The sequence below is a fragment of the Dipodomys merriami genome, unplaced genomic scaffold (genome assembly GCF_024711535.1).
Source record: "Dipodomys merriami isolate MVZ:Mamm:240054 unplaced genomic scaffold, mDipMer1.0.p SCAF_122, whole genome shotgun sequence".
NCBI classification, from domain to species: domain Eukaryota; kingdom Metazoa; phylum Chordata; class Mammalia; order Rodentia; family Heteromyidae; genus Dipodomys; species Dipodomys merriami.
In genome coordinates, this window is record NW_027202516.1 from 889,130 (window position 1) to 910,055 (window position 20,926).

The window sequence follows — 20,926 nt, forward strand, 5'->3', positions numbered from 1 at the left end:
CCGTGCAGTTATTCAAACAGACAAATCCAACAGCTAGCCTGATGAAAATTTTAAGGAAGAGAGGGTTGTGTCTCTGGTGCTAGACCTTATGATTGACAAAATTTCACTAGAATAAGTCTCCAATTAGATATTCCTTCAGTCATTTGACCTCCCACTTTGAGACTGTATTCTATTTTTGTGACCTTTTTCCAAGCCTTTTCTCAGCCTTACAAATCTCTGTAGGATTCGACATGCCTGACAAACGGCTCCTCGGAGCTCTCCACTCCCTTCGAGCGACTCAAACGCACCTAGTGGCTCTTCATCCTTCCAAAGCATTCCTTTTCACGTCTGCACTCTCTCTCTCCATCTGCTCCACCTCCTCTCTCCTGTTCTTCATCCAATGTCATCGCTCCTCGATCCCATTCTCCTTGCTGACTCACAGCACCAAGCGCAGGTGATCCTCAGCACTGCCACACAGCTGCCTGGAGCCTCCGACCTCGCCCAAAGTGCATTACAGATCCCACAGGGCCAAATCCACATCACTGTGTCCACCTTCGGTGCTTCCAGTCGAGTTAGTGTATCTGGTATCCTGTCTAGCACTTAACAGAGATATTAAGTACATACACATCTTTCAAAGCTCTGGCAACTATTTTGAGTCTTAGAGTAGCTTCTCAATAAACACTATACAAATGAGACAGATACAGAAATATCTGAACAGATGAGAGTTCAAATCATATGTGTCTACTATAATGTTTCATGGGGGTCTCAGCAGAGGAGAAGGTTTGAACACGATGATTTTTTTTTGTTTTTGTTTTGTTGTTGTTTGCTTTGTCAGTCATGGGGCTTGAACTCTGGGCCTGGGCGCTGTCCCTCAGCTCTTCAGCTCAAAGCTATTGCTCTACCACTTGAGCCACAGCACCACTTCTGGTTTCCTGGTGGCTAGTGGAGATAAGAGTCTCATGGACTTTCCTGCCCAGGCTGGCTTTGAACCGGGATCCTCAGATATCAGCCTCCTGAGTAGGTAGGATTACAGGCATGAGCCATCAGCACCTGGCTCATTGGCAGTTTTTTAATATTCGTTCCTACATCCTCTTTGTGTAAGACATTTTACATCAATGTCCCATTCTTGAGTCACAGTTTTCAGACGCTGTACCTCCACCCTTCTCCATGTAAATAACTGGAGTCCTTCGAGCAGCTGCTCCAGGAAGCCAAGCAGCAGGTAAGGAGCCACAGTCCAGCAGAGTTCATTAGTGTAGGTTTCCATTTCTCTTGCTGTTTCGATTGATATATTTTACTTTAAGATGCCTCGGGGTTTTGTAGACATAAATAGGCTATCTGTGAACTTACCTAGCATGGAAAAGACAGCAGACGCCAACTTAAAAGCTCATGCTTTTTTTTTTTTTGGTCCAGTCGTGGGGCCTGAACTCTGGGCCTGGGCACTGTCCCTCAGCTCTTCAGCTCAAGGCTAGCACTCTACCACTTGAGCCACAGCGCCACTTCTGGCTTTTTTCTTTTTGCATATGTGGTGCTGGGGAATCAAACCCAGGGCCTTAGGCATGCAAGGTAAGCGCTCTACCACTGAGCCACCTTCCCAGCCCAGCTCATGCTTTCTTTTATCTACTAGGGCACAATTGTATTCAAACTTAGTCCCCTCCATTTTTTTCTTCTCTGCTAATCTTTTCCCCAGTCATCTATGCCCTTGAATTGTATTACTTATCAAAATTATAGTAAAGGTCAAATTGTCTACCTAAACCTTCACATGGTTTTGAGTTTTGCTGCTATTCTCTTTCACTTTTCTTCTCAAAATGACTGCTTTGGAGTAGGTCAAAAGCAGAGTTTCTACTGAATGTGGTCTCTCTCCATGCTCCATGTACCTATCTTTACAAAACTTCCATCCATAAGAGGATGTAAACAAGGGACTACTGACGTTATTTCCAAGTTCATAAAGTGATGGTGTTTTAAAGACATCTGAATGTAAGATCCATGACTCTACAATCCCAGTAAGGTAATGAGGCCATCAACAACACAGCTAAATCTTTCTCCTTCTGAGTATAGATAAATTTTACAACTTCATGTCTTTGTTTTTCTACTTTATTTTTATTTCAGGAACTTATTATTATTAGCTTTGTTATTATTATTATTATTAATATCTTATTATTTAAGGGAAAGTCCCCTTAAAACTTCCAGTGCCTAACTCTTCTAGCTAAAGGCTCCAAGGGTTTTTATTTATTTATTTATTTATTTATTTATTTATTTATTTATTTATTTATTTATTTATTTATTTATTTATTTATTTATTTTGGGGGGTCCAGTTGTGAGGCCTGGGCGCTGTCCCTCAGCTCTTCAGCTCAAGGCTAGCACTCTACCACTTGAGCCACAGCACCACTTCCGGCTTTTTTCTTTTTGCTTATGTGGTGCTGAGGAATCGAACCCAGGGCCTCGAGCATGCAAGGCAAGGGCTCTACCACTGAGCCACCTTCCCAGCCCCTCCAAGAGTTTTTTACATAATGTCTATTTCTTCAACAGGAACTAACAGCAGCAACAGACTACTTCTCCTATCAAGTTCGCCAAGATACTTTTTTTTTTTTTTTTTTGGGGGGGGGGGGTCGGTCATGGGGCTTGAACTCTGGGCCTGGGTGCTGTCCCTGAGCTCTTCAGCTCAAGGTGAGTGCTCTACCACTCTAGTTTTCTGGTGGTTAACTGGAGATAAAAGTCTCAGGACTTTCTTGCCTGGGCTGCCTTTGAACCGTGATCCTCAAATCTCAGCCTCCTGGGTAGCTAGGATTACAGGCGTGAACCACGGGTGCCCGTCTTAGCCAAGAATTTTTCTATGGAATCCATACAGCCGAAGAGTGGAAGCTGCCATTCCATACACCGCTCAGGGAGGCCACTGGTGATGTACAAAAAAGCAGTTCCATAAGTGAATCACAAGTTTGCAGATATTTAGGCATTCCCATACATGCACATATCAGAAATGGCGGCAAGACCTCAAGAGGGGCCGCCAGGCAGGGCGACTGCCCCTCCGGGAAGCAGTAAATGCTGCACTTTCCCGTCACCCCGGCTGGGCTGAGGACCGGGCAGACCATGAGTGCCTGGGCAGTAGGACAAGTCCCAACATCCACCGTCCACTGCTCAGAAGTGTCAGCAATCTGCATTTAGTGTTCCACTCGATGAAGGAAAGATCAACCTCAACATTCAGTGAACACCTACTGAATTAGGAAAGAAACAGGACTAACCAGTAACCCGACTGCACTTCTATTCAAAGGCTTCTATGGACTCACAACATTCTTAAGTTTTAGTTTCTCTCCCAGTTACACTAAAATATAAACTCCAGAATCCTTATTGGTCCAACACTGCCTCCTCTTTTTCCAACATAATGATCCAATCCATTTGCTGAAACTCTAAGGTGTGTTTCATTAATTCGCTAACAATCCGCTCACCTCCCTTGTCCACATCGCTATGAGCCTTCACGCACACCGCGTCCTGCACTGGCTGCACCTCACCCCACCAATCAGCTCCGTCAATCACTCTTATGACAGTCAATCCAATAATACACAGACTGCCGGACTCTCAACCCCTAATCCCTGGCCTACCTTTACCAAAAATGGTTGATGAAATAAAATGCCTACTCTTCCAAAGAAAGGTTAGGAGACACCGTTGTGGCTATAGAGATGTAAGCAAGGTTTTGGTAAGGCAGGGGAGATAAAGGGAAGTACTTCTGAGAAAGCATCTGACCCCCTGACAAAGAGTAGAGAGAAAGATGCTTTCTCCCTGTAAATCCATCTAAGCAGGATGCTCTTCCTACTATAACTGAGAGGCAGGCATGAGTAGTGAAGAGACACGATGAACAAATTGCTATCTCAAAACGACCAACTCAAAAAGGGAATAGTAGGACAGATAGCCAAGCTAGACCTCCAGTACCACCAAGAAGGGAAGCAGGCAGGCAGGGAGGGAGGGAGAGAGGGAGAGAAGCTTGCCGGAGAGGAGGGGGATATAAAACACTGAAGTCGTCAAGACAAAGAAGGAACTTCCATGATTTTCAGTATGTTGTTTTTTAGTAGAGATGATTTCTTTCTTACAATGTTAAACAAAACATAAAAGTAAGTCTGTAAAACTATTAAACATGATTATGAAGCTTTGAGCTATTGAAAGAAAAGATTATAATGCAAATTGTTACTTTCTTTCTCTGGACTTAGAGCTGCCTTACCCAAATCCCAAACTCTAGTAGTTCGGTCTTCCCTCCAAGACTGAATGTTTTGTTTTCTGTCTATCATTTTAGTCCTTGATAATCAACTCAATAACTATAGCATTTGTGCTGGAATGCTTACCGAAGAGATCTGACTTCTGCTTCAAATTTATTAGCAGATAATCTGTCTCCTATATCTTCTTTCAGATTCAATTCCTCCATTTTCTAGATCAGTACTCCATTCACTCTTCAATTTAATAGGTCCACTGACATTGTTCACCAGGGTATTTTGCAATTCATTAAATCTAGTAAATCAACAAAACCATAGCGGCACAAAGAATAATCATGAAATTTTAACCAAGGATTATTTGATTGAAAGATTTTATTTCTAAATTCTCCTAACCATATGATAAGCTTCTATTTTAAAACAAGGCTTATCTTGAAGTTCATTTCAATTAGCATCATTGTATGTGGTCATATGTACAGACATATACTATTTACTACAAATGAGGTAAACTATGGAGCCTATGTTTCTTAGGGTCTGCTTTGCTTCACTTAAAATGACTTTTCCCAAGTCTTTCCATTTCCTTACAAACAGGGCAATGTCTTTCTTTCTGATGGAAACATAGAATTCCATTGTGTATACAAAACACCACATTTTCTTGATCCATTCATCTCCTGAGGGGCATGGGGTTGGTTGCATATCTTTGCTATGGTAAATAGTGCTGCAATGAATATAGTTGTGCTGGTAGCTTTAGTATAGCCTTGTTTGTGGTCATTTGGGTAGATGCCCAGGAGTGGGATTGTTGGATCATGGGGTAGATCTATGTTTATTTAGTCTTCTGAAGAACCTCCATACTGCTTTCCAGTGTTTGAACCAATTTACTTGCTAATAGAAATGAGCTCCAAGATATGGAAACAAGAGGTTTTAGGTTTTGTGGGGTTTTCTAAGGTACTGTTGTGAAGTTATTTCTTCTTTCTTTTTTCCCCTTGGGTTTATTCCCTGTTGTCAGTTTTATATTTTGGTACCCCGTGTCCTGAATACACTTTTATCTCATTTGGGGAAAGGGAATAACAAAATGGTCAGACAAAGGAAAAAAGTGAACCAATGCAACAGCGTACTCACAAGATACTATGTTGGAAATAACTTTACAACTTGGGAGGGAAGGGAGTTGGGGGAGGGAAATAGGAGAAAACAAGGGAGGGGATAACATTGTTCAATGAGAAATATACTCATTACCTTACTTAGGTAACTGTACTCCCTCTGTATATCACCTTTACAATAAAATTAAATTAAATTTCAAAAGCAAGGCTTACAACACTAATATTATAACCTAATAACCTTGTATTTAAACAAATCCTCAAACATAAAATTAGAAAAAGACCATATAGCATATCAAGAGTCTCATAAAACATTACTTCTACTTTTAAGGTGCCTATAAAATTTTAGGGGAAGCAAGACTGTGCATTTAGTTATTCTTAGTTCTACTATTACTTGATTCTTTTTAGAACAAACTAGTCTAAACTTTCATTGTAAGACAGAGTCTATACTACCTGACAAATTCCTAAATGTGTATAAGCAATTAAGCAGAGTCAAGCAGTGAAATGTGAAGATCCGGAATTGGAAACTAGTTTGTGAATAGTACCCACCCGATTGAAAAGAGGAAAAGAAGATGAATGGCCAGGATCTGGCAGTCCAGACTGTAGACAAGGAGAAAACTCACGCTCTACTCCCTACCCCTCAAAAAGAGGCAAAGCTAAGTGATAGGCTAAACCTGCAAGAGTCTTGAAAAACCAGGTCACAGCTGACACAAAAGTCTTTGTAAGGAAATAAGCAAATGTGAGTAATTTAATACAGTAGGTACACAATCCTATTTCTGTAAAGTTGATTGAAGCAGCACAGTGCTTTCTTTGACTTAAATTCCTAAGTGTCCTGTGTATGTGAGTGAATTCTCTCTGGTTCTTATTCTTTCTCTCATTAGGCTGAAGCAGATGCTCAAATGCATGCACCTACATGATTGCTACTTTTCAATGCTTGGTCACTGTTTAAAAAATTACACTCAGCACTTTAGCAATCCTAGAACATTTTTTATACTCCTACATCTCCTTTGTAAAATTTTTAAATTGGAAAAATAACAGGTGATACATCTTCCTTGGTAGTAACTGAATAAATTTTTGCTCTAAGAGAGTAGATCTATCAAAGAATTGAAATTACAAGTGTCCCTCACACACTAGTTCAGTATTCAACTGTTTCCTAGCAACTGAATCTCTGATATTTCCTCATGACAACTAGGCAGCTGGGATACAATCTGTGATTCAGTGCAACTCAAGAGACAATGAAAACAACACAGCTCAGTTTTTTTTTTAAATGAAGTATAAATAACATATAAAACTAAGGCATTTCCTAGCCCATCTAGGCTGAGGTTTTAAATTTTAAGTCTTGAATATGGTAAGTGATCGTGGAATAGGATGCATATGGTGCGTATGAAAGAGGAGAAATCTGACCATTGCTGAGAGTGACAGAAGAAAACCCCAAAGGTGGTCAGGGAAGCAGAGACCCAAGGAGGCCTCTGGAGTCCAGACCTGAGCAATGAAGCCGCCGCTCTCAGCACAGCTACCATTTACATGAGCTAATGCTGCATGGTAAGCTTCAAGTAAAACATAGAATTCACACCTCTTATACTCCAGAGGGACACTGTCAAAAGAATAACAATTAACCTTTGCACCCAACTTCAACAGTTCTTCAGAAGTATTCTTCAGAAGTATTCTTCAGAAGTATTCTGGTCACAGGCATTTGCAGTGGAGAATTCACACTCAGGCTATGCAATCCTTCTGACCACAACTGTTTCCATATACAGCTGGAATTACATCCCCCAAAATTTCACCTCAGAGGGTGACCTCATTGGGAAACAGGGCCACTGCAGATCTATTTAGTTAAAAATGAAGTAACACAAGGGAAGCAGCGTGACTGACATCTTTATAGAACATGGAAATCTGGTACCCATAAGAGAACCCCAGGTACAAATGGCACGGAGTCATGTTTTCACAAGTCAGGAGACTACCAAAAGCTAGAAGGGACACCGGGGACGGAGCCGCCCCTAGCACCTTCTGAGGGAGCACGGATGCTGACATGTGCATTTGGAGTGTCTCTCCTGCAGACCATGAGAAAACGTATCTCTTTGTTGTGTCTCTCCATTTGGGGTCCTTTGCTGTGGCAGTCCTAGGAAACCAATACAGCTTGTGACTTGAGTCATTTCAAGCACTATAAATATTAAGATTAAGAAAAGAAATTCTGAGGGGCTGGGAAGGTGGCTCCATGGTAGAGCGCTTGCCTTGCATGCATGAGGCCCTGGGTTCGATTCCTCAGCACCACATGAGCAAAAAGAAAAAAGCCGGAAGTGGCGCTGTGGCTCAAGTGGTAGAGCGCTAGCCTTGAGCTGAAGAGCTGAGGGACAGCGCCCAGGCCCAGAGTTCAGGCCTCACAACCGGACCCAAAAAAAAAAAAGAAAAGAAAAGAAATTCTGAGGGAAAAAAGCATGCTCTTGGATGGAAAGCTGTATGGGTATAAAACCTGAGCCAGTGGCAGCCACTCTGCTACCAGAAGTTGATGGATGGACAAATCACATGCAGAGGGTGCAAACACTGCAAGAGCATGCCTGAGGCCCACACTTCTCTGGACCGGGAGTGACCAGCATTGTGAGCTGGCCAACTGCACTTACTGTGCCAGTGCCGACCCCAAGCAAGGTCTCAGGATGCTGTCTGCTACCAGAGACAGAATTCCACTTAAATATGAGTTCACAAGTTAGCGTATGAAACATATCCCGTACAGTAAGAAGTCACAGAGGCACCATGGCGGGTAAACTCCACTCCTTCCACGTGTCTACAAGTCTACCTTCAGCTTCAGTGTTATCACAACATGCCTCCAGAAGTTTTGTTTTGTTTTCTTTTCTTTTTTGGGTTTTTTTGGTTATTTTTGGTCGGTCTTGGGGCCTGAACTCTGGACTTGGGCACTGTCCCCACGTTCTTCAGCTCAAGGCAAGCGCTCTACCACTTGAGCCACAGCGCCACTTCCACCTCCAGCAGTTTTACACCAGAAAATACTCCAACTTTTAATTCAAAAAGAAAGCTTGGCATATGCTTACACAATAACCAGTACAGGTTTAAAAAGCTGCCTCATTATACTTCCACATTAAGTACAGAGAAGTATTTTTAATGTGTTTTTTAATTGTAGAAATACTGTACAGAGGGATTACAGTTACACGAGTAAGGTAATGAGTACATTTCCTATCAAGCACTGTTACCTCCTCCTTTGTTTTCCCCCTATCATCCCTTCCTTCCCTACCTCTCCAATCCTCCCTCCTCCTCCCCAAGTTGTAAAGTTCATTTTCAACATAGTGTCTTGTACATCTCATTGTTACAACAGGTCAACCTGTATCCTTATTTCAGCGTTTTGTTATTTCCTTCCCCTCCCCCAGAGAAGTATTCTTTTTAAAAACTAGACTAAATTAAAAGACAACAATACAAACAGCACATACCTTTAAGAACTCAAGAGTTATGCTTTCAACAAACTACTTAAAATGCACCAACTCTATTATCTGTTCAATGCAGCTGCCTCTGATTTCACTCAGCACTGGGCTGTTTATTGAACACTAGCTTATCCCCATATTTACAACTTTAAAGACTTCCTTCTAGGACTGAAGATATAGTTCAGTGGTAGACTGCTTTTCTACTGTGAGTGAGGCTCTGACGCTCCAAAAAATAAATATGTAAAATAGAATAATAAAAAAAATTGAAGGCATTCTTCTATACTGCAAAATATTAGTTCAGGACAGAAAACCAGGGGCTATGTCCACTCAAAGCCACATGATTGTTACGATGCATACAAGAAACCGAGCCTCAAGGAAAACAGATGTCACAAAGAAATCCACAGAGGTCACCCACAAAATTGATCATTCGTCATTATACCATTAGTATTGGGGGAAAAGAACCTATTGATTCTAAAATTAACAGTATAACATCATAAGCAACCTAAAAGTCACTATGAAAATTAAGTTGACATATCCCCCCAAAAGAAGCACAAATAAAATGCTATTTAAAATATGAACACATCGAATACACAAAGTGGAAAACTTACTGCCAACGCCTTGGATAGTTTGGCTCTAAACTCATTCAGAACAATGGCCACAATGTCCTTAGATGGCACGTAAGCAAAGCCATCTTCCAAGTACACCTTTCTCCCTCGAAACAAATCCAGAGCATCAGCAAAAGGGACCTGAATTCAGAGAGAAACCAGGACTAGGTGAGTACCTGTCATGAGGAAATGAATGAGATCTAGACAAAGAAGTTCAGTAGTTCCATCAGATCCAAAATAAAGGTAAAGTATCATTTCATGCCTAAAAACTAAACAATGAGCAAGTAGAAAAGAGTAGCAACAAAAATTAATTTCAGATGTTTCAACAACCAACAATAAGCTAAGTACCAGGGATGCACACCACTGGCACTGGTAGTTACCCTGAAGGCTGAGATCTGAGGATCACAGTTCAAAGACAGAACAGGCAGTAAAGTCTATGAGAATCTTAACTCCAATACTAAAAAGGCCAGAAGTAGAACTGTGGCTCAAGTGGTGTAGCACTTGAGCCACAAAAGTTCAGGGATGGTACCCATAGTCTGAGTTCAAGCCCCAAGACCAGCACAATAACAACACAACAGCAACAACAACAGTAACAATAAACAGACAAGTTAGAATGCTTTCTTTTATTCCTTACAGATTTACAAATTGGAATGCCCAGGATTTCAAACTTTTACTTCAAAATTTCTAAGCATGTTAAATTTGCCTCATGCATAGAACAGAATTCTAATTTGAATACAACAGTCTCAGTGCTGAAAATTACTTGGAAGCAAAGTAATTCCAAATTCCTTCATTACGTTTCCATTCCTTTCCTAGAGAAATATAGTGAAAAAGCTAATCTCCACCCTAAGAAGTAATAAGCATTTAATTTTATTAAAATATTTATGTATTTTTCTAAAAAATACAGATTTTTACAAACTCTGAACTATACTAAAAAATTTTAAACATAAGCAGAATTTATTAGTTAACTATGAAAATGATCATTACTCTCTAAGTTGCCTTTCTCCTTTTTAAAATAAGGTTAAAAATCAGGTGAACCTAATCTCCAAATTGGCTATTAATCCAAGCTTTAGGGAAGAGTGAGCTCTAGATGACTATGATTCTTTGTACATGACACTTCACACTATAGGCACATCATATATCTTTTAAACAGGTAGCTTTCAATAACTGTACTGATTTTTGTAACCACAACACAGTCTGTCCCCATAAAGTTTAATTAGTTGAGAAGAGCAAGAGAGACACCTACAGAAAAGCAAACAGCTTTACAGGATAGAGCTGTGCGTGGCACAACCCTCAATGGACGAGTATTTCTTTGGCAGCATGGCAGCGGTGGTTAAGAGGGCCAGCATCAGTGTCCCACACCCTCAGGGTAAGGGGGTGCGTGCTGGAGGGGGAGCAGCTGTGGTGGGGGCAGGATGTTGGGAAGGTTGAACTACAGGTGCAAATCAAGCTCTGTAGTCCATGTTAAACAAATCCTAGGAAATGTTTTAAATGTTCACATACCTTATACACCAACTCCAAGTCCAGCTTAATCCCCCCAGACGACGACGAGGCAATAATGTCCTGGTCTCGGTGAGTCTTCTCGGCATCACTTATCTAGGTAAAGAGATACATTACATTGTTTAAAAGCCTCATGGCACTGGGATGGTTCAAATAGGAGAAAAGACAATGTTGGTGAGGGTGTGGAGACAGGAATTCTCATGTCATGGAAGGGAAGGTAAATGGTATAGCCACTCTGTTCAACTATGTGGCAGTTTCTAACACCCAAAGGATGAGAAAATATGAGACTCCAAAAAGATATATGTGGTCGTACTTACCGTAAGTGGAAAAACGACAACTGTTAACAAATACTGAGCTCTGGCTGATGACATGCATGCAGCACTATTTCCTATTAACAAATACTGAGCTCTGGTTGATGACGTGCATACAGTATTATTTCCTGGGAGGTACACTGGTTTCTGCAGCTTACCATGTCTGATGAGTGCAGTGCGTGAAGGGAGGATATACGGTCAAATGAACCCTAGAGCGAGACATATATAGGTGGGTCTTCACACGTGGCTTACTTGGTTTTAACTCCATCTCATACTTGGTCACTGCGGCAAGCCCGGTTACGAGACCCTGTCGCCTTACTAGCTGAATGGAGAGAACCTGCTCTTTCGGAGGGTGTTTGCTGACTGAGGACAGCAAGCGAGGTTGCCAGCCATGACTCACAAGCAAGCACACCGCACTTCCCATCACACGCAGGCTGCTCTGGGTGGAGACGCAGCTCCTGAGGGTCCAGAGATGACACTCAGCCTCTCCTGGATTCATTTTCAATCCACAAAGACCCTGAGCCTTCGAACCTGGGCCACCATTCACAATCCCCATTGGCCCAAGTGTGCCAATGGTGTGCATCCACGCAGTAACACAGTCCTATATACTGTGTGCCAAGCAGTGTGCCAGTGGTGTACATCCACGGAATAACACAGTCCTACACACTGTGCCAATGGTATGCACCCACGCAGTAACACAATCCTATATACTGTGCCAAGCATCCACGGAATGCCAATGGTGCCAATGGTGTGCATCCACGGAATAACACAGTCCTATATACTGTGTGCCAAGCAGTGTGCCAATGGTGTGCATCCACACAGTAACACAGTCCTATACACTGTGTGTCAAGCAAACATCCACTGGGCTTTAACTATTTTGGTAATGTAATCATTCTTTATTTAATAAACAGTTGTACATGCGGTCGTGCTAAGAGAAGAAGCCTGACTCGTTTTTCCCCATGTTTGTCATTAAACCAGGCAGCACAGTATCTTACTTCACTGAAAGCTCTGCAGGGTTTGTAGAAGGAACGCAGAATGGCAAGCGGGTGGTCGTGCGTACACCGGTGCGTCCTCACTCACGGAGGGCTGCTCACTGACTGTTCATCCTCGGAATCTACTGACTGGCGGAACTTAGGCGCAGCCATGTGACTTGATCTGGCCAGGAGTGGTGTGTATCGCATCTAAGCAAAGCCTGTAATCATGAAGCTGTCCTAGCTCTCTCCCTCTCTGCTATACCAAGCGAAAGTCCAGTCTGCAGGCCACTCAGAATAACACCAGGCAAGGCTGCAGGTGGGCTGTGAGCAGAAGCATCACACTGCTACAAGTCAATGAGGCTCACATTTGTCACCAACACATGGCCTACCCTGACTTGAACTGTGTTCTTCACGTGCTTTGCCTAACACATTCTTGCCAACAATATAAACTGCAAGTGTCACTATACATTATGTACTTAAATGAAATGCATAGCTCAGAGAGCTCTGAAAACTGGCTAAGAAGATCTGGTATACATTTGACTGCAGTCCCAGAGAGAAATAGAATGGAAATTTTAAACACTAAAAACTGAGATTAAGCTGGGTACCAATGGCTCACGCCTGTAATCCTAGCTACTCAAGAGACTGAGATCTAAGGATTGCAGTTCAGTGCCTGCCTGGGCAGGAAAGTGCATGAGACTCTTATCTCCAATAAATTACTCTGAAAATGTGGGAAGTGGTGCTGTGGCTCAAGTGGTAGAGCGCTAGCCTTGAGCACAGAAAGGCTTAGGGACAGAGCGCAGGTCCTGAGTTCAAGCACCAGGACTGGCCAAAAAAAAAAAAAAAAGAAAAGAAAAAAGAAAAGGAGAAAAAGAAAAAAAACAACAGAGCTTTCCAGAATTAATAAATGATAGTCAACTTTAAATTGAATAAGTCTGTGAAACTCAAGAAGGATAAATTGTTTTTTAAATCCCCACTCCTCAGTAAAACGGAATCAAACAGCATCTTAAAAGGAGCTCAGAGCAGGGCGGCTATGTTACATTATGGTCGGTACGGTTAAGACTAACAGCTGACTTCTCAGTGGGAAAAGTGAAAGCCAAAGATAGTAGAATGGTTTAACTTAATATGTTAAAAGAAAACACGTGTCCACATAGAATCCTACATCCAGCAAACATTGCGTCTGATAAAGAACGAAATTTCCAAACTCCTCGTGGTTATCATTTGAGTAAAAAGCTTTTTCATCCAGACCAAAAGAAAAGAAAAGGCAAAGTAATAAAACCTAAAAATGCACCTAACTATTGAAAGCTGAATGCTTGGAAGGATGAGCATTTGGCACTTCCGGCTATCTCCTTTATTGTCATAACCACTTTTTATTGCTGATGAGTTAGTTATGCAACTCTGTCGTGGTTCTTCAGGCAGACAAGATCATTCGTGGGCAGTGGACCTCTAACCACGTGAGAGCGCCTCCTACACACACACAACCACGCTGTCCCTAGGTGGAGAAATATTTGGAACCACTGTGACAATCAATAGCTCAAGGCCGACTCCTAGGAACATAATTCATCTTTACCCATTTTCTTTCAATGTCTTAATATAAAATACTAGGTTAATAAATCCTCTACTCCTGCCTTGCTGAACCTTTTAATCAGTAAATAATGTAAGAACACGAATAGTTAAGTATTTTCTACAAGTCACATGAGGTTTATTCCCTACCCCAACCCGCTTCCCTATGAACTACCATCATCCAGACCTTGAAACCTACAACTGTTTCTTTAAAACCAAACTATTTATTTCAAGCACTCAGTTAATTGGGAGAATGCCAGCTTCTCCACAGTTTTCTGCAACTGAGCTTCCAATTTTCTTCTTTATGACATTTCCCGTATGTTATCTTCTGCAGTAACCTTTTGGTACACAATTAAAGGTCGACCAAACTCAATCTTCTTTGAGGCTCCAACTGGCAAATGTCTTCCAAATAAATAAGAAAAAGTAATTTTCTTTCCTCACTTTTAAAATGCAGCCCAGTAGAAACATTCAACTTTACTTGGTTTGAAGTTTTTAAACTATGCAGCATCTTGATCAATGAAACCCAGCGACTTCAGAGAGCACTACCCACAGTCAGGAAGAGCTGGCCATGGTACTTCTGCTGTACTTAGACATCTACTGTGAACACACAAGGACTAGGTCCCTTACTGCTGGCAGCCCAGAGCTTAGGCTAGCCCGAGGCCTAACTCTCCAAACCCTAAAAGGCTGAGATGTACAGCTTCAGGCTGGAAAAGAGATAGATACACAGATCCAGGTACTGGTTGAAGCAAGATCTGGGCTCTCAAAGCCAGCAGCTTCTGGCTGTTGCCCTGAGAAACAAAGGCTTACCCCTCCAAGCTTTCAAAGCAGAGACTTACAGCTCTAGGTGCTCAAGTCAGAGGCCTATTTCAAGAAGCTAGAAATGCCAGCAGCCCAGACAGCAGCTAGTGAGATAGTTCCAAAGCCCAGCTCTTAGCCTTTGGCGGTGCTGGGGAATGTGTTGGAGACCAGGGCTTACCAGCTTTCACCTTAAGACTTTTCTTAGTCTCTGGCCTTCCAGTCTCACCTCTCCACAGCTTCTGCCCTCTGGCGCTCTTTAGCTCCTTCTCCATGCTGCTGGGTGGGTTTGGAAGTACAAAGCCCAGAGCTCTTCAAATTACAGCGCTATCCCTACCCACATTCCTACAATGCTTTCTTTGTTCCAAATCAGCTCTGTCCCTACCTACAGTCCCAGAATGCTTCAGTGCTTCATGTGCACATAAAATATAAATGCAACTGGAGGTGTGGCTCAGTGGAGAATATCTGCTTACAAGCGTAAGGCCCTAAGTTTAAACCTCAATAGTGTACACATGAAAGGCTTTTACTAGAGAAACCTTTTGCTGTGGTAGAGCACAAGGTAAGCAATAAGGTTAGAGAGCAACCAAACAAGAGAAGGTCCTGAGTTCAAACCTCAGTACTAGCAAAAAAAAAAGGGGGGGGGGAGGAGAGGGAGGAAGAGAGGGAAGTAACGCATGATGAAGCAGCTGTGATGCCCCTCAGAAGAGATAGTGTTATTCCTTTGGGTCTTCAGGCATAGTAACACTAAACACTGGTAAGTAACAGCATTATCTGCCCTGCCCAGGGGCCACTTTTCTCTGCCCACCAATTGACAACCCTCCTTCTACAATTCAACACAGGAGCATAAGATAAGTGCTGATGACAGTTTTGTGATCAAGAGCATTAATATGACCCTCTCTTACATACACGTACGGAAATAGGACAAAGAAACCAGTGGAAATTATTTTACAAAGGAGAGAGAGACAAGGAGGGAAACAGAGGAAGTAAGGCTGATGGGGTACATTGTATACCTATGTGGAAATGTCACAATGCAAGCCCTTTTGTACAACTATGCTAGTTTAGGTATGCTAGTTTAACAACAAAAGGTTAAAATCGGTGGTGACATGGCATACTCCTATGGAGTATCTACTAAAGCGAGGTGAGGCTGAAAACTTGTTAAGAGAGTAAGTATTAAGTATATACATTTAACCACAACATGAACGAGGTTCTTGTTGTTGTTGTTGTTGCTTTGTTTTGTTTGTTACGTAAGAGCCGAAACTAGAGCCACACACATGCTCTAACCACTGAGATATCCTGCCAGCCCAATTCATAAACACCTCCATCCACCACACCAGCTATAATGACCTCTTGGAAGCAAAGTATTCCTCAGCCTAAGTACTCTTGTTATCTGCACAATACTTGGTTGCTAGGCTAAGTTTCACCACACTACTAATACAGAATATAAACTATTATCACATTCCTTCTTTAGGAGCAGAAATTCTTTCCAAGCACCTGCCTAGCAAACAGGAAGTTCCGAGTTCAAACCCTAGCACTGAAGAAAACATTTCTCTGCTTTTCATTCTTAACAGCAATGATATCTATATTTACTTTAATCACAGAAATTGTTAGTCATCTAAAGCTTCCAGATGAGCTAAAATTGGACAACCTACTTTGCAAATTCCAGACAATGTAGTCTGCAGGTGAACTGGATGTGAAACAGAAACGTTGTTCATGCTCTGAAGTTAGAATAAACTATTTCAGAGGGCTTCTGGACTAGAGACACAGGATAGAGGCAAACCCGGAACTCTCTGGACATAAGATACGGCACACGTGGACCTGTAACTCTCTGGACGAGAGAGACAGCATAGTCAGACCTGGAACTCTGTGTATGTGAGATATGGCACACATGGACCTGGAACTTTCTGGACTTCACATACAGCACATGTGAACTTTGATCTCTCACCGATCTGCTATGGGGTCTGTTCCTTACCCTTCTCCAGCATCTACCAAATTAAGATTCTCACCCTACACACCAAGTCTGCCTAGCAAGTCTTAAGGCAACAAGATCAATTTGACTTCCATAAAATAAGCACAAAGGAAACTGAAGAATTTAGCTTTTAGGATCTCATTTGCTAATCGCACACTATTACTTGACCCACCATTTCACACAGCTATTAATTAGCACACAAGGACAAGAAGAATGAACTACTGAGGATTTAAACCTTTCAATAAGCATTCAAAAGACCCAACAGTATTTAAGGACCCAGCAGTACTGTATCTTGTAACTGGCTCATTCATTTTTCACTTTCTCATTCAACTAACATGTATTAAGTAGCTCCTATGGACTAGACATCGCGACGGACAGTGAACAGACATGCAGGGCCTAGCACTCTCAGGAAAGGGACTCAGCGCTCACCACCAGGCAGGCTGGTGATGAGTGTCAAATAGAGCTGACAGAAGATGGACAGAGAACTTGACTTGGGGAAAGAAGAAAACACATGGAAATCGAGACATGATTGTGAGTCAGAATTAAGTGAAATAGATGGAAGAATCTTTAAAATCAAGAGAACAAACCTATTTTCAAAAACTAAAGCAAGCCAGGTGCTAGTAGCTCATGCTGCAATCCTAGCTACTTATGAGGTTGAGATCTGAGGATCGCGGTTCAAAGCCAGCCCAGGAAGGAAAGTCCATTGAGACTCTTATCTCCAATAAACCTCTAGAAAAACAGGAAGTGGTGCTGTGGCTCAAGCAGTAGAGCGATCACCTTGAGCTGAAGAGTGCAGGGACAGCACCCAAGCCCAGAGTTCAAGCCCCACACTGACAAAAAAAACCCCACAAAACTGAAAGCAGTTCATTGTGACTTACAGGCATAGAGTTGATGGAAAGAGATGGTCAGGAGAGGGGGTTAGTGAGGCAAGCAAGGGCGAGAGCCGGACACGACTTACTGAAGACTTGGAACATTAACATGAGAAACTGGTAAACGGCTGGAGCGGGTTCTATGCACACTATGCATACAGGTATTGTGTACATCTGAAGAGAATGTATCTGCACTCCTGCTTCAGAGTCAACAGTAGGCTGGCAGGAAATCATGGCATCCATGCCACATGCCATCATGAAAGCACGGGAGAGACTGAGACAGTCACGGAACCAACTACTGTCTGTCCTAGCCAGGATGAGAACCAAAAGTGCAGCACTGTCCTATTTTATTCCACAGGAAGTTCTCTCAGTCTATTAACAATTGGAAAGGAATTGAACTGAATTGAAATGACTCGAATGTAATCATCATCAGAGTTTCAGTCGATTGTCCAGTTGTTAATCTAGCATTGGACCATGTACTCCTAACCCTTCATGCCACACAGGCAAACACAAGGTGTACACTACAATCACTGCTCATTCATTTTAGCACACCACTAGCATTAACTGTATTACCATATGCATTGAAATTCTTAACCAGTCGCACATATGTAGCAAACATAAAGTGACTCGAGTGAGCATGGCTTACACCCACTGCTCTCCACATATACACTCCAAAGTTCATGCAGAAAGTGGAATGGTAACTAATCACTGCAATAGTTAACAGTACTGTCTGCTTGCTACAGGCCTTAAACTCTTCTAAATACTGAATAATATGTATTAACTTCTTAAGGCCTTCAGCCATATGAGCTAGTACCATTATTCTCTGTTTTGCAAATGAAAAAATCAGAGAGAAAAACAACTGCCAAATGGTAGTGCTAGTGTTCAACCTCATGGTGAATACAAAGGATGGGTGCATGAATCCAACTTCCTGCTCAGTTACTACACTAAGATACTCTCATCTTGCCTGCACTGACACCAACCTAATTATCTACAGTTTATTTCCTGGCACATCGTAACTTTGTAAAAGTAAGGTTTGGTCATCTGTGAGGGAATGACGGCATACTTGTCTGATATGCTCTGTCCGCTTCTACACATGTTTGAGCGTGATTGAATAAGACTGTCTCAGTTCCTTGTGCTATCTTGACTCATAGCAGAAAGAGAAAAAAAGAAAAAATAGGAAAAAAAAATCAAAGCCCCATAGTACTATCAAAGGTGTGACTAGAGATTCTACTGGACTCCATCAAATCTTAAAACTCTGAGTCTACTGAAATTTAAAATGACACTGTATCCATCAAATCCGTGGTACCCTGCCCTACATGGACAACTACTGCTGTTTGTTAGTCCTTAAGCTTACGTCTTAATTAAGTTTGAAAAATTGGTTTTAAATAATGAATGCCATCTCGGAAAGGCCCATTTAGACTTGTGTAGATAATCAGCATCTGCCTCTAATCAAAATGAGATTAGTAAATTAAACCCTTTAATTAGCATTTTACATAATTCAGGCAAATTATACTTCTTAGGTTTAAGAAGGTGAACAGGTGAATATATCAGACTTTTTTAATGCCTTAATTATCTAATTTTACCACATATACAGTAAAAATAAAAAGTACACACTAATTTCATCTTCATTTCCTGAAACCTACCATTTCACATCTAGGCTAATTCTGTCATTTGGGGGAATTAAATGCAAAACTCAGAAGAGAAGAAAATATTTTATTTTTGATTCTATCTACTCCTCAGAGGCCAAGTTCACCCGTATTAAAATCAAAGAGCATTTTTTTCTGGGGGAGGGGGGGTCAGTGATGGGGCTAACCTCTGGGCCTGGGCGCTGTCCCTCAGCTCTTCAGCTCAAGGCTAGTGCTCTACCACTTGAGCCACAGTGCCACTTCCAGTTTTTCTGCTTCTGTGGTGCAGAGGAATTGAACCCAGGGCCTCATGCATGGGAGGCAAGGGCTCTACCGCTGAGCCACTTTCCCAGCCCCAAACAACATTTTTAAAGAAAAGGAAACAAGGAGGGAGGGAGAAGCCATTTTCTTCTCTTGCCACTAGGGCAGCAAGGGCTGCACCCCTCTGCGCGGTAAGGAACCTGCCAATCTTCTTCCTTAGACAAAGAGAGGAAGCAGGGACCAAGGAAGGAGCAAGGCAGCCATCCTATCACGTCAAGCTAATGGACTCCCTTCTCTAGAGAAATTACCACTTCTTACTCAGTCCCTCCTCAGCCCAGTCAGAACATCCCGGCTCACTAACAAAACACATATAAGCAAAGCTTGGTTGGATAGACGAAGCCACATAATAGACAGAAAAGCTTAAGGGACAGTGGAGGAGGCATCACCATTTCTAATGCATGCTGAACCCCAGTTTCTAATAAAGGTATTATTTTGGAGACAACCCCCTATTATAGAACATAAGCGCCTCCCAGAAGAAATAAAGATGTAGAATATTCAAAAATAAATTTTTCTCATGGCTGCAGGTAGCAACCTACTAAACAAGGCAATAAATCATATCTTTAACCTCCTAAAAATCTACCCCATCTGCGTGTATGTTACAAGAGGAATAGTGAAAAGGAAACAACAACAAAAAATGGCTATATGCTGAGAAGGAATAAGAAAATAACAGAATATACAACAAACTAAACCCAAACCAAGAGAGGTAAAGGAAAACCATCTTATCTAAGTCCAAATTCTCTTCTATTTCTCTACGGGTCTTGTTACACCATGAACAACAGTATAGCGAAAGCAAGGCTACCTGGCATGTCCACTAATCAGCCAACCAGCTCCAACTCCACTTCCTCAAGTGGTAATTCCTCAAGTGTGTGCATACACACTTCATCTTATTCACTTCCAGTCTATCACTGAGTAAACCCCTTCTAAGCAGAAGGAAACAGCACACAGCTGGGAAACGGACATCATGCCACCGCTGTTCCTTCTCCACCGAGAGCAAAAGCAGTGCTTTGGCTCCCCCCGATGACACTTGCAGAGCATAATCCTGCCACAGGAAGGAAACAAATGCAAACACAAGCAGGCTTCTTGTAGCCGCCCTGGAACAAGTCTGTCAAAAACAAGATTCTAGTTTAATCTCACAGCCTCTCATTTACCCCATGGTCTACTCTAAGACCCAAAAGGTCTTCAGCAGAGGAAAAAAATAGTGAAACTATCATACCAAAGTATTAGTCAAGAGATATTAAATGTCAAGTGTTGGTTGTATATAAAATAACTAAAATTAATTATATAGTTACCAAAAAAATTGCCACCAAGACTGAAACAGACCAGATATTCAAAACCCCAAATTCTAATGTAAGAAATAAAAATAAGAGGGGGGGACGGGGGGAGGATGGGAAGGGATGGAAAGGGGAAACAAAGGAGGAGGCTACAATGCTTGATAAGAAATGTACTCATTTTCTTGCCCATGTAATTGTAACCCCTCTGTACAGTATTTTCACAATAAAAATTAAAATTAAAAAAATCACTCTAATAAGACTACTTGTTTAGTCTTAAACATTTTCTTTTCTTTTTTTTTTTGGTTCCGGTCGTGGGGCCTGAACTCTGGGCCTGGGCGCTGTCCCTCAGCTCTTCAGCTCAAGGCTAGCGCTCTACCACTTGAGCCACAGCGCCAGCGCCACTTCCGGCTTTTTTCTTTTTGCTTATGTGGTGCTGAGGAA

At 41.9% G+C, this 20,926-nt stretch overlaps 1 protein-coding gene across 3 annotated transcripts in view; it reads right to left on the reverse strand.

Annotated features, from left to right (window-relative positions):
- Prim2 (DNA primase subunit 2) overlaps positions 1 to 20,926 on the reverse strand; it is a 120,679-nt gene that overhangs the window by 61,405 nt on the left and 38,348 nt on the right. For 2 of the 3 annotated variants that reach the window (XM_070017248.1, XM_070017250.1), the window contains exons 6-7: positions 10,797 to 10,889; positions 9,300 to 9,437 (exon numbers count right to left, since the gene is read on the reverse strand). In XM_070017248.1, the coding sequence (XP_069873349.1) occupies positions 9,300 to 9,437; positions 10,797 to 10,889 (231 nt within the window). The remainder of the gene's footprint in view (positions 1 to 9,299; positions 9,438 to 10,796; positions 10,890 to 20,926) is intronic. The other variant, XM_070017249.1, reaches the window with a different exon arrangement.